The following is a 14,687-nucleotide window of genomic DNA, read 5'->3' as shown; positions in this document are numbered from 1 at the left end:
ACATATGTATTCACTGTGTGACTGCAGAACCAGTTCTTTACTGGAGAAAATTACATTTAGGTGTCATAATGGTAATAAATATTATTATATTATAATATAATAATAATATGAACTAGAGGTTCCACAATACTCTGTCCTAGGCCCAGTGTTGTTCAACACTTTTATATTTGATCTGGGGGAGGGAATTGATGAGAAACTGATCAAATTTGCCAATGACACAAAGCTAGGAGGGATAGCTAACACTAGGGGAGAGAGTACTCAAAAAGATCTAGAAAAGCTTGAACATTGGGCAGTGACTAACAGAATGGTATTTAACAAGGAGGAAAGTAAAGTCCTACATCTGGGCAAGAAAAATGAAAAAAGCACACACAGAGTGGGAGGAATTGGGCTAAGCTGCAGCACATGTGAAAAAGACTTGGGTATACCAATAGATCATAGACTGAACATGAGTCAACAATGTGATGCAGCAGCCAAAAAGGCAAACACAATTCTGGGATGTATTAAGAGAAGCATAGAGTCTAGATCACGTGATATAATTATCCCCCTCTGCTCTACCTTAGTCAGACCTCATCTGGAATACTGTGTCCAGTTCTGGGCACCCCACTTTAAAAAAGACATAGACAAACTGGAGCAAGTTCAGAGAAGAGTTACCAAGGTGGTGAGCGGTCTGCAAATCATGTCCTATGTGGAACGGTTAAAGGATCAGGGAATGTTTAGCTTGCAAAAAAGAAGGCTAAAAGGAGGCTTAATAGCAGCCTACAAATATCTGAAAGGTTGTCACAGTGCACAGGGATCAGCCCTATTCTGATTTGTACAAGGAAAGACTAGAAGCAATGGGATGAAACTGAAAGGGAGGAGACACAGATTAGATATTAGAATCAACTTTCTGACAGAAAGGGTGATGAATGAGTGGAACAGGTTACCACAGGAGGTGGTGAGTTCTCCTTCAATGGAAGTGTTCAAACAAAGGCTGGACAGACATCTGTCTGGGGTGATTTAGTGATCCTGCACTGAGCTGGGGGTTGGACCCAATGATCCTGGAGGTCCTTTCCAACTCTACCATTCTATGATAGTTATGAACCATCTCATACTGTCATTATAAGGGTATAATCATATGGTGCATTTTTACAGCTGATTTTGGTGTGAAATTTATGTTGATTCTACTTCAAATTCTCAAAAACATGGCTGCTTTCTTCTATACACAGCGCCACACCTGTCCATGGATTGTGTTTGCTATTGCAGCTCAGCTCCCATTCACTTCAGTGGAGCTGTGCTGCAATTTACACACAACCCTATGGACAAGGATGGCGGTGTCTCTCTAAGAAAGCAGTCATGCTTTTCTAACACTGGACAACCCCTTTATTTCAATGGAAATCTATTCTGCAGTCTATGTAGTCTTGCCCATTAAAAAGAGTTAAATCCATGTGTTGATCCACAGCCAATTATTTGCATAGCCGTGGCGGAAATCTTCACCTTAGCTGTACATTTCTGCCAAGGTTTGTAGAGGCAGAATCCACGTCAGCTTTTGACATCTGAACATTTCGTAATACCGCCTATTCAACCTCAAAAGGGGCTGTCCAGCTTAAACCATCCAAGGCCTATCCTCAGCATAGGTCATCAATAGTAAATTGGTTGGAGATGGCTGCCCAGGACCAATCAACTGTTCGCCTGTCCAGTATATGAAGCTAATGGGTACTGGATGCAAACGGCCCAGTTCCTACTACACTGTCCCGGCTTTGTAGAACAGACAGGGTTCCCATTGAAGGAAGTGGGAACTTTACCTGTAATATCAAACTGAGCCACTGCAGTGGGAATGGAGCTGTGTGCGTCTTGCACACTTCAATTCTCTGTGCCAATGGCACCAGCTCAGTCAACAGCTGATCGAAAGATGTCTCGGGTGGTGGACCTCTGACAATCTACTATTCATGGCCTATCCTGATGACACACCATCAGTAGTTGATAGATGGATAACCCCTTTAAGCAATGCCACCACATATTGCCAAAATAATCCTACCATATAGTGGTCACATATTACTGCCATATAGGGTCCAAACACCATCATACAGAATATACCATTTTATAGTGTGAACTTCCAAATAATTTCCACATCCAAAGAAAAGTCAAAATCTGTACCATTGATGTGGATTTTGACTGGACCACTGACCACACCCCTCTGTCCTGCTTTGACCCTTTTATTATAATAAAGTGTAATATTTTGGCGTCACACAAACCAGATGAGCCTAGAAATGTCCGTCAGCATGGCTACCTCATCACTAGTATGGCTACCTCATCACCAGTATGCATCCCAATGGGAGCAGCATTAATGAGCGTACAAATATTGGATGGCAAAACAATGTCAGTAAGGGACTGGTAGAGAGCTCAAAGATTATATCAAATTCCTCCTAGCCATCAAGCTGATCTAGCTTTGAATCTTTTGGAAGGAGATGCAAGAATAGCTGTCTTGGTTCTCCCAGGTGAACAACAGAGGACTGTAGAAGAAATCATCAACCGTTTTGGAAACCTTATACGGCGAAACAACACCTGCTACAGAGTTAAGAAAGAAAATTTATAGCCGCAGCCAAAAAGAGGGAGAAACTGTACAGCAGTTCGCTGTAGGGTTGCAGAATTTATGGAGTCGCCTCAAGAAAGAAGACAGAGGAAGTTGCACTACAGTTCCCAATGCAGATAGATTATTGTAGGATCAATTCATTTCTGGAACACGCAATCATACATTAAAAGGACATTAAAGGATATGATTAAAGTAAATGACCATACTACTCATGATGATGTAATAAAAGAGGCCATCAAATTTCAATGAGATAATGAGGAAAATGCCAACATATCTACCCAAATATTAAAGAAACACCTTAACAGATTCAGGAAACTCAAAAATCAAATGCTTGAGTTCACTAAAGGTCTCCAAGAGTCACTTCGAGAATCACACCAAAGAATAAAGGACAAGATAGTACATCTACAAACCTTAAGATCAGTTATTGTCAATAAATGGCAAAGGACTTATTCCAAGGGTCCTACAGACTGAAGGTGTTGGAGATGCTATCAACCATGACATTTTGCTAGAGAGTGCACCGCAGGTCAGCCAGACTGCAATGGTTCGGCCCCATTAAACTAGAATCACCCGTGACTGTAAGCAAAGCCATGGGGACCTTTAAGAAAACCCTGATGATGGTATTGAAAAGATTGCTGGACAATGTCCAATTGTACTTGTTCATATATGGACATTTCATCACTTGTCTCATAGATACAGGTTCAGAAGTCACCACTATCACTCGTCAATTATACGAAAAGTACTTTTGGGAAGTAACCAACATTAAGCCTTCTTTTGTTGCCCTAACAGCTGCCAACAATCTGCCCATTAATGTAACTGGAATCATACAGTTAGATATCGAAGTGATTGGGACCCAAATTTGCCAATACTGCTGTAATAGTGGTAAACGTCATGGCTAGAACTGGGGTTGCAATGCTGCTGCGTATGAACTTGCTACACAAATTAGATGGACTCTTAATTGCTGGAATGGGAACCACCTTTAGGCAACAACAGAGCACAAACCCTAAAACGGTCCCTAAAAGATTTACAATTGATCTGCCAACATGTTGAAGATATCTCCACGATAAGAAACTACTTTACCATTAAAGGGGTTGTCTCGTGCCAAAACGGGTTTCTTTTTTTTTTCCATAGGCCCCCCGTTCGGCGCAGGACAACCCCAAGGGATGTGTTAAAAAAAAAAACATATTACTTACCCGAATCCCCGCTCTGCGACGTCTTCCTTCACCAAGATGGCCGCCGGGATCTTCACCTACGATGCACCGCGGGTCCTTTTCCATGGTGCACCGTGGGCTCTGTGCGGTCCATTGCCGATTCCAGCCTCCTGATTGGCTGGAATCGGCACACGTGATGGGGCGGAGCTACGTGATGACGCGTAGAAGGGGCGGAGCCAGAACGCCGCTCGTGCCGGACAGAGCAGAAGGGGAGAAGACCGCACAGCGCAAGCGTGTCTAAAAAAGCAAGAAGACATCAGAATTAGACGGATCCATGGAGATGGGGACGCTAGCAACGGAGCAGGTAAGTGAATAACTTCTGTATGGCTCATATTTAATGCACGATGTACATTACAAAGTGCATTAATACGGCCATACAGAAGTGTATAACCCCACTTGCTTTCACGAGACAACCCCTTTAATGGTAGGAACCCATTAAAAGCTGCAAAATCTTCTGGTCATGGTTGAACCAATATCGATCCCTAAAGAGCCGAACGCATGGACAATTGAGAGGACTTGATGTTGAACTTATCAGGGATGTGTGTCAGTACAGTTCAAAAATTGTGGAGATCAACCCATAATTGTCCTATTGGGCCTAGTCATTGCTGAAGTCTATACAGTACAATCACATAAAGTGGATAATCTTTCTATTTCTGTTGCGGAAAAGACTGCAAAGAAAGAAGCAGATATAGAGAACATCTCTTGGTTATGGGGATAACTGAGCATATATGGAGTTGCCCCTTCTCTTGTTTTAGAGGAAGAATAAAAAAAACTTCTACAGTTGCATTGGCGAGCCTTGGCACGTCCCGAGGAAGATTTGGTTGTATGGGAGCAACTGATCATCAGAGTTATACTGGAGATGCACGTCCAGTTGGAGACAGATATTGGCATATTCCACCAGCCCTTTTTGAAAAGATTAAGGAACTAATACAAAAATGTTAAGTGGGCAAGTTATACAGGAGAATAACAGTCTGTGGGCATCTACCATTGGTAGGAAAAAAAGATGAATCTCCCAGATTTTGTGTTGACTACCGACGACTCAATGTTGGCACTCGTAGGGCTGCTTATCCTCTTCCAAGGGTAGAAGAATCACGCACTGTTATGCCAAAGGCATACTTCACTACTTTAGACTTGGGCAGCAGATATTGCCAAATATAAGTTAAACCAGGAGATATAGAGACACCAGCTTTTATCTTAAGGGGCGACCAAAAGGATCTCTCCCACGATCTGTTTATACCCAAGACTGCGACGGTAACAAGAGGGCATCCTCTACGTCTAGAGGAAAGAAGGTTTCGGCACCAACACAGAAGGGGGTTCTTTACTGTAAGAGCAGTGAGACTATGAAACTCTTTGCCTGAGGATGTGGTGATGGCAAAAATCGATAGAGGAGTTTAAAAGGGGTTTAGACATCTTTTTAGAGCGCTATGATATTACAGAATATAGACATTAAATAACCAGAAGAGTTGTTGATCTCAAATGTTGATCGAGGGATTACTCTGCCTGCCATTATGGAGTCAAGAAGGATTTTTTCCCCCAGAATGAAGGTAAATTGGCTTCTGCCCACTGTTTTTTTTTTTGCCTTCCTCTGGATCAACATTGGAGGGCAATAGGCCCAACTATATGGACATTTGTCTTTTTCGGCCTAGCATAGTATGTTACTGTGTTATTTACCCCATGGGATTATGTGAATTTCTCCGCATGCCATTTGGTTTCAGGAATGCCACTAGTTATTTGGGTAATTTTAATTTTGAAATAACTGTGATTTAATTGGACTTAAATTGAAACTATTAAATGTCACATTTCTTGAAAAATGATCCATTATCTGGGTCATGTTATCAATGCGGAAGGTGTATCTTCAAAGCCCGAAAAAGTGCAGGCTGTAACAGAGTGGCCTGAACCTCAGACAGAAATGAAAGGCTTTTCTAGGACCTGTATAAGAGATAACCCCCTAAGCTCGGAGGGTTCCTTCACATGGACATATGCACTTCCGTTGTTCGAAACCGCAGTTTCCACATACCAAAACTATATGCGTATGTCCTGCATATTTGCTTCTTTCTGCAGGCTTTTTTGCGCATTTATTCACTGTGTTTTTTACACGCGCAAAGAAAAATGGAAGCAGGTCCTCTTGATTGTTCCTGCCTTCATGAGTTAACATGCAATAAATACACGTGTATCATGCCCTATGCGGTTACATGGACTTTAGGGACGGCTTAACGCAAGCATGTTTGCGTGCTCAATGCGCTGAAATAGAACCCACTGTTTTCAATGGGTTCATTCTTACTTTTATTTTTCAAGAGCATTTTGCACACATGCAAAAAAAACCTGCAGCACGCGCTATTTTGATGCGCTTTTGGCAAAGGGTCAATTTCGATCTGTAATACGGATCAGAATAGGGCATGCTGCAATTTTTGTCATGCACATATTTTACGCACATCTGAATAGCTCATGGCAAATCAATGCAGTTCATGCTGTCCATATTAGGGTACGTTCACAAGTAGCGAAAATGCAGCAAATTTTCCGCAGCTCAAAAATTCAGCGGCAAAATCCGCAGCATTTCCGCAGCACTTCCACATGCCATTGCTGCAGATTTTGACTCAATATCAGTTGTGGATCCACAGCGGATTTTGGCCTGTCACTCCTCTGACCTCTCAATCAGCAGCTCTCACTGCAGTGCCTGGTGCAGCCCTCACCTGACAACAGGTAATAAGTATTGCGGCCGCCGTTCATAATAAGACCAGTGTCACATGGGCATAAGCACATTTATGCGCGCATTTGCGCTGCATATTTACACAATGGGCTTTGTTTTACTGTCATTTCCGTGCCTTCAAATCATGCACATTTGTGCGTGCAAAAAGACACGCAGGCACGCTCCTATACGTTGAAATTGTCAATTAAGGTAATTTGTTCAATATGTGCTATTTTCGTGCATTCTGTGTACTGAAGTACGCATGCAAAATACGATTATGTGAACAAACCCATTTAAATCAATAGGTTCTAATCACTGGGTATTGCGTGCGCACATTTAGTGCGCGTAAAACGCTGCGCAAATTCGTTTGTGACACACAGGCTTTGGAGAAGGTATTAGCTGACACTACATGAGAGAAACTGGTTCTTTGGGGGAAGAGTTCATGGCGCACAGGAAGTGCGCAGAGGCTGCTGTAAGACACAAGCCTGTGTACTGTGTGAGCGGCACAGAGGGCCTGGAGCAGATAGAAGAGTTGTCCAGCCATGTGCAGTGCAGCGGAGAGCAGCTCCCGACCCCAGTGAGCGGACTCTGTGAGAAAGTAGTCAGAGTCTGAGGAGGAGTGCGGTGGGCAGCGCCAGGCATGCAGCCACAGAGACTGCTGCACCGTGTAAAAGGAAAGGGCTACAAGTTAAGTCCTGGAGGAAGTAAGTGCCATATGTGCTGAAGTACAGCACTGCCTGACTGATTCTTCCACAGCTGGAAGATGAGCCGCAAGGTGTATGATTGAAAGGTGAGTGAAGAAGAGAGAGCCTCATACAGACTGAGATGTACTTCTTATTAAAGGGGCTTCTCCTGCCTCCTGAAGTCCCCAGGTCATGTCACCTCCAGCCGGCCAGATTCTTCTTACATACATTGCCAGCATTCTCCTTCCTGCCGCTCAGTGTACCCAGTCATTAGGGAGCGCCGAATGCTATGCCAGGCTAATGCCGAGACTGCGCATGCGTGCTGTCTCGCCGCAAGTGTTTCTATACTAATGCTGTGAGACTGCGCACATGCGCAGTCTCAGCATTAGACTGCCAGAGCAATTGTCGCTCCCTGCTAGGCAATGAATGCTATGCCACTAGTGACATAGCCTACACTGACCTGCAGGAAGAAGAAAGCCGCTGCATAACAGGAAAAAGAGGATCCGGCCGGCTTGCAGTGAGGTGACCCAGGGGAGTGCAGCAGCCAGGAGAACATCGGTGAGTAGATTGACGGGGGAGGTATAGGTAAGTACAGAATTTTTTATGACAAAACCCCTTTAATATTAGCCACTAAAAGGAGCCGCCATCACCATCTCTAGAGTTTTACTACATTGCAATTGTTCACATTTTGCACCTTGATAGAGGCCATTACACTTCCGTGTCTCAACCGCGACTAAAGTTTGCTTTGCATTAAGATACTCTGTATCTGCCACATCCTTTCTGTCAGAGATTTAAAGTGCAACACACCTGAATTTCAACCTTTTTACCTTGCTTAGTTATTTCTTTCTGAGACTCCTAGCCTTTTGAGTTTTTCTCAAATAGTCATGTAATCTCAATTCTGACCAGTACACATCTACTTGGGGTTATGTGTTCTACTTCTAGTCAGTTTCTCAGTCTGTGTGATGCTGTTGCATGGACCCTACCACAGAAACTGACTAGAGGGGGGCACAGACACGTGATGATCACACAATTCATCTGAGTTGGGCGTAACACAGAATCTCTGCTTTCTGTTATTTTATAGTGAACTCCAGGAGATAAGCATGTGAAGGTTCCCGCTGTCGGAGCTCCTGAATGGCAATGCAGGACATCCTGTTGCCATAACAACCCGCCGATTCACCCCTGTTGATACAGCAGGAGGCCGGGGCGGCATCTGCTGTGGTCAATCCACCCCGCTCATAGCCGCTGCTTGACGATTCACCCCCGGAGCTGCTGAATGGCAAAGCAGGAAGCATGTATCTGGCGTCTTGCTGCCATGACAACGGGAGGCCGGCTCCCGCTGTCTGAGCTCCTGAATGGCAAAGCAGGGCGCCTGTATCTGGCGTTCTGTTGCCATGAAAACTGACCAAGTACACAACAGAGAGAGCTGCCTCCCTTTGTGAAGGCTTTACACATCTCCACCGAGCTGCTCTTGCCAGTTCAGCTCGGTGAAGGTGTGTATCCGCCAGCCAATGAGAAGCTGTGGGCATTCCCTCTATCTCCGCCCGACCAACCCATGTCTCCACCCATAATTCTGGTGGAGACATAATGCACCATTACCATCTATATGTCCTGTCTATCATGTAAATAGAGGTAAAAGCTCAACGGATTCAAATTTGAAACATTCAAATAAAAAAAAATACAACAGTTTCTATTTGGCATGAGTGCCCCCCAAATTAGACCACAAAAGGAGTAGAGCTTATCCAAATTTGCAAAGAAAACGGTTTTGCATGCAAAAGTTTAAAGAAAAACAAAACCTTGGCAGACCTGTATGTGTGTGAGTATTTTGATCCAAAGCCAGAAGAAATGGGAAATATAAAGAAAGGACAGATACTTCAGCTTCCTGCTGGATCCTCTTCTGGCTTTCACTCAAAAAACTGCCACTAAAGCTTGTGTGTGAAACCATCATAACAGGTCCTGGGATTTTAGGATTGAAATGTCGGAAAGTGGGAAATACATTGCTCAGCGTCATTAGGACACACCATAAACATGCTGAGATCACTATAGGACTGGAAGGGAAGAAACTTTGTAATTAGTTTTGGTTTTAAAATCTACAGATTAATCTTGGCCTTTTATTCCATATTCATATATATAGTTATACTCAAATCAAAGTGTATTTAATCAATGTCTTACAGTTGTAGAAGAGACACAAGGTCTCTACAATAGTTATATTCTTGTACATAGGAGCAGTATTATAGTAGTTATATTCTTGTACATAGGGGGCAGTATTATAGTAGTTATATTCTTGTACATAGGGGACAGTATTATAGTAGTTATATGCATGTACATAGGGGGCAGTATTATAGTAGTTATATTCTTGTACATAGGAGGCAGTATTATAGTAATCATATTCTTGTACATAGGAGCAGTATTATAGTAGTTATATTCTTGTACATAGGGGGGTAGTATTATAGTAGTTATATTCTTGTACATAGCAGCAGTATTATAGTAGTTATATTCTTCTATATAGGGGCAGTATTATAGTAGTTATATACTTGTACATAGGGGGTAGTATTATAGTAGTTATATTCTTGTACATAGTGGGTAGTATTATAGTAGTTATATTCTTGTACATAGGGGGCAGTATTATAGTAGTTATATTCTTGCACATAGGAGCAGTATTATAGTAGTTATATTCTTGTACATAGGAGCAGTATTATAGTAGTTATATTCTTGTATATAGGGGGCAGTATTATAGTAGTTATATTCTGCGACACAGGAGCAGTATTATAGTAGGTTTATTGTTGTACATAGGGGACAGTATTATAGTAGTTATATTCTTGTACATAGGGGACAGTATTATAGTAGTTACATTTTTGTATTTAAGGGACAGTATTATAGTAGTTATATTCTGCGACACAGGAGCAGTATTATAGTAGTTATATTCTTGTACATAGGGGGTAGTGTTATGGTAATTATATTCTTGTACATAGGGGACAGTATTATAGTAGTTATATTCTTGTATATAGGGGCAGTATTATAGTAGTTATATTCTTGTACATAGGGGGCAGTAATATAGTAGTTATATTCTTGTACATAGGGAGCAGTATTATAGTAGTTATATTCTTGTACACAGGAGGCAGTATTATAGTAGTTATATTCTTGTATATAGGGGGCAGTATTATAGTAGTTATATTCTTGTATATAGGGGGCAGTATTATAGTAGTTATATTCTTGTATATAGGGGGCAGTATTATAGTAGTTATATTCTGTGACACAGGAGCAGTATTATAGTAGTTTTAATGTTGTACATAGGGGAAAACATTATAATATTATATCCTTGCACACATTACATATCTGCCAGCACATTTACACAATATTTTAACTCTACTTACCATGTGCCATTCTGTGGAACCAATAGTATGCAAAATCCACACCGATAAATGTCAACCACCAGGTCCAAGGAGAATCCCAAGGCAATTCTGCCATTCTGTAGTGGTGCCATACGTAGATGTATGTGGTCACTTCAACCCCTCTGAAGAAAACACTGTATTTGGAAGACAAGTACCGTATAAATTGTATCAGTAATGCGTAGATATGGAAACTGGAATTGAATTGTTTTTGTTTCAAGCCAAGCCTTTGGGTGAAATTAAGAAGCAAAATACCATAGATCAATAGTCTCCAACCTGCAACTTTCCAGCTGCTGCAAAATCAGTTGTGGTTTTGCAGCAGCTGAAGCTTAGGGAGCCCCAGGATGGAGACCATTGGTGTAGACGACCCTGGGAACCAAACTGCAGCACATGTAGTGGTAATTAGAACCACATATTAATTGTTGTGCAAATTTAAACAGGTTATGTCAGTTCATTTGCGACTGCAGTGCAAGAAAAAATGTCTGCCTTATTTTTGATTTGCAGTGATTTGTTTTTTTAGGGGTCTCAGGGTGTGTCTGGTGGCGATATTTATCAAGGACTTTGTGCACAGTATGGCGAAAACATTTTTGTCTTGAAGAAGTGTGTATGGATAGAGAAGTTAAAGGAAGGTCACACAAGTGTAGAAGGAGCAGGAACATTATCAGGAAAAAGGTACAACAATAAACAGTGCTTGTTGTAGTGAGATGCTCACTGGAGAGCTGAAGCCTATATTCAAACACAATACAGAGGACTGACATTCAAGGGTGTTTTAGTGTACTATAACAATGCACTTCCACACACCACTGCACATACTGTTGACACTCTCCAAAAACTTTGTTTTGAGGTGTTAAAGCACCCTTCTTATAGTCTTACTATTGCCCCATTGAACTATCACCTGTTTGGTCCCCTGAAAGAAGGCCTAAAAAGATGAAGATTCATGTCTAATGGAGACGTGAAAACAATGGTGCGTTCGTGGCTCGCAGCCCGGCCTAAAACATTTTTTTAATGAGGAAATAGGACAGCTTATTGAGAGAAGGACAAAGTATATTGAAAAGCAGGGAGGTTATGTCGAAAAATAATGCATTTGTCTTTTCTGAACGTTGATTAAAATAAATTGTACAGCCGGATATTTTTTGACTCACTTTCGTACATTGATGACCTATCACTTTAAGGGTGGATTCAGACAACCGTATATCGGTTTTCACGGTGTCCTCATCTGCGGGGGGGGGGAGGATGGAAGAGCCAGGAGCAGGAACTGAGCTCCCACCCCCTCTCTGCCTCCTCTCCACAGCTCTACACTATTTGCAATGAAAGGAGGTGGGACAGGGGTGGGGCTAAGTTTTGATAATTCGCCCCGCCCCTGTCCCGCCTCTCCCCATTGCAAATAGTGCAGATGGGCGGAGAGGAGGCAGAGAGGGGGCGGGAGCTCAGAGCATTGCTCCTGGCTCTTCCAGGCTCCCCTCCTGCAGAGAGAGACAACGTATATCGGCTCGGCGTGAAAACCCGTCCGATATACGTTCGTGTGAATCCAGCCTAAGAGCATAAACAGGCATGTTTTAGTCCCGTTTTGCATCCGTGAAAATCTCAGCCGCAAAATGGGACAAAGTGCAACCATTGATTTTGATGGTTTGGTTTTAACCACTGGGATTCTCACGCATTAATACTACATGCAACTTGCCCTATCTTTCTCGCTTGCAGTTTTTCTGAGAAAGATAGGGCAGGACATTTTCCCCCTTTTTTTATTCTAACTCGCACGCACTAGTGCAGAGTTTGAATAGTCAAAAAAAAACCTGTTTCATGCGCTAATACACTCTGCAGTGGCAAGTGTATTAGTGCTTTCATCTATTTTAGCCCTGGACGGAACTCGCATGAGAAAGAACTTGTACAAATGAGCGACTTTACTCTCAGAAAAATTACAGCAGGTCCTGTTTTTTTGAAGAGTCTTGTTGAAGAATTGCCCATTATTTCCAATGGCTAAGTGAAAAAAAAATGACATAGCACTCGCTTGCCATGGGATTTACATGTGAGTGGAATTCCTTTTTTCACCCATTTTAAACAATTTGAACAACACACTTTTTTTTACGTGCATGAAAAAACACATGTACAGTGATGTGTTTTTAAAGCCGAAACGCATCGCATTAGCTGAAAAACAGTGCAATAAGTAACTGAGGTATAGGTCCTTTCTTTCAGATCTATATCGCCCTCACCTATGTAAATACAGCTTCAAGACTTATTCACACAAGCGTTTTATAGAAGGGATTTTGCCGCGATACAACGTCGGCCGGAAATCATGACCATCTGAAGCATTGGATTCCAATGCATTCGTTTAGAGAAGCAATTTTGTGGCGTGTAAAATCAGGTGTCCAGAAAAAAATAGCACATATGCTGCCGCTTCCGGCATCCGGGAAAAAAGGGACTTGTCCCATCTGTTGGCCGTAATTAGCCAATGGGAACCGCCGGCAGGCAGAGGTGGGGGGGGGGGGGGAGTTTAGCATAACTGGCTCTGCTAAGCTCCAGCCCATTCCTCTTGCTGGCAGCCAGCTCCCCCTGGCGACCGCATAGCGGGCTGCTGTCTGAATGGGCGAGAAAACGGCTGCCTCTGGTTCATGCAATTTTCGACCATGATGCGGACATCTGAAAATTGCAATGTGAATAAAGCCTTAGGGCTTATTTAGACGAACGTATATCGGCCGGGTTTTCACGACCAGCTGATATATGGTGTCCCTTTCTGCAGGGGGAGGGGGTGGGCCGGGTCGGGAGCACTGCACTGAGCTCTTGCCCTCTCTCCAGCACTCGCCACTGTTTGCAATGGAAGGGGCAGGACGGGGGCAGACCTAAGTTCTGCCCCATCCCGCCATCTCCCATTGCAAATAGTGGTGAGGGGGCGGAGAGAGCGGGAGCTCAGTGCACTGCCTCCTCCCCCTGCAGAAAGAGACACTGTATATCAGCCGGTTGTGAAAACCCGGCCGATATACGGACATGTGAATAAGCACTTAGGCTGCTGTCACACGGGCGTATCTGCGCACGTATTGGTGCATGCAAAATGTATGCTCGCAATGCACACTGAATAGAATCCATCACTTTCAATGGGTTCGCTCACATGTGCATTTTTTCCTGTGCATTTCGGCCGCGCAAAAAAAATAAATAAAATACGGCATTCTCCATTTTCAGTCCTCATAGAATTGGGATTCGCAAATGCACGCAAAATACACTAGGAGATGTGTGAAACACTGCATAATTGCATAGGAAAAGGAGCACTGGAATCATTAGACTAATTAGCCATTTCAATAGGCGAGTTTTTTTCTTAAATGCGTGCAAATGAACATACCCTTGCATATGGAAAAAGTACCATAAATACACCGATGCGTGTGCACAAAAAAGTGTTATTCATTCAGCCAAAATGCTATGCTGATTGTTTAATACCAGAGGACAGCAGTGACTATAATAAATCATTATGGCTCCTCCGCCCCGGCCAGGGGTGTAACATATTTCAGTCCGAAATTCCTGGTCCAGAAATATTCCAGCGATCATTATAACATAAAGCAAAAGAAACCCAAAGTACAAAGAGCCGTAACCGGATGGCAATCTGCAGCGGCGAGGAGAAGGGGATTTATAGAATGTGGTTCCAATTGTTTCACGTTTTAACTTGGGCTAATAGGGCACTGCCACTCGCAGCACAGAGTTAGAGTGCTGCTAACTGAAAGCTCCCATTTCCTGCACAGGTGCCAGGCGTTAAACAAGGTCTCGATTTACTGCGCTGTCAGAGAGAGCAGCGGCGCTGACACAAATCCACATGAAAAATGGCAGCAGGGACCTGGCTTATGCCGATAATCCGGGTCTAACGATATAACTGTATTGTAGTAAGTGACAATTAATATAATTATTCTGATAGTTATAGTAGAAGAAAAATCAGGACTGTGCTTTAACATTGTATCAGGAACACTATCTTTTCTCCTTAGGGAGAGTACCTAGCAGGCAAGTGAGGAGACTTATGAGGCCATTCATGCTCCTCTGGGTAATATGCAAATAAGGGAGCTGGAACAATACCTCTGCAATTTCCAGTTATTGTTACAAGGCTTATATAAAGAGTCTAACATTGACTTGCAGGAATGCTGCCTTCCAATAGGTGGCACTGCAGAGGTATTGTTGCGAACT

At 42.9% G+C, this 14,687-nt stretch overlaps 1 protein-coding gene across 1 annotated transcript in view; it reads right to left on the bottom strand.

Moving 5' to 3' along the window:
* Positions 1-14,687, bottom strand: part of AGMO (alkylglycerol monooxygenase) — a 200,225-nt gene that overhangs the window by 171,050 nt on the left and 14,488 nt on the right. Inside the window, exon 4 of the mRNA XM_066585575.1 lies at positions 10,518-10,669. Within this exon, the coding sequence (XP_066441672.1) occupies positions 10,518-10,669 (152 nt within the window). The remainder of the gene's footprint in view (positions 1-10,517; positions 10,670-14,687) is intronic.

The sequence above is a fragment of the Eleutherodactylus coqui genome, chromosome 12 (assembly GCF_035609145.1).
Source record: "Eleutherodactylus coqui strain aEleCoq1 chromosome 12, aEleCoq1.hap1, whole genome shotgun sequence".
Classification (NCBI taxonomy): domain Eukaryota; kingdom Metazoa; phylum Chordata; class Amphibia; order Anura; family Eleutherodactylidae; genus Eleutherodactylus; species Eleutherodactylus coqui.
Note: the sequence above shows the minus strand (reverse complement) of the source record. Positions and strands in the feature narration are given on the sequence as shown.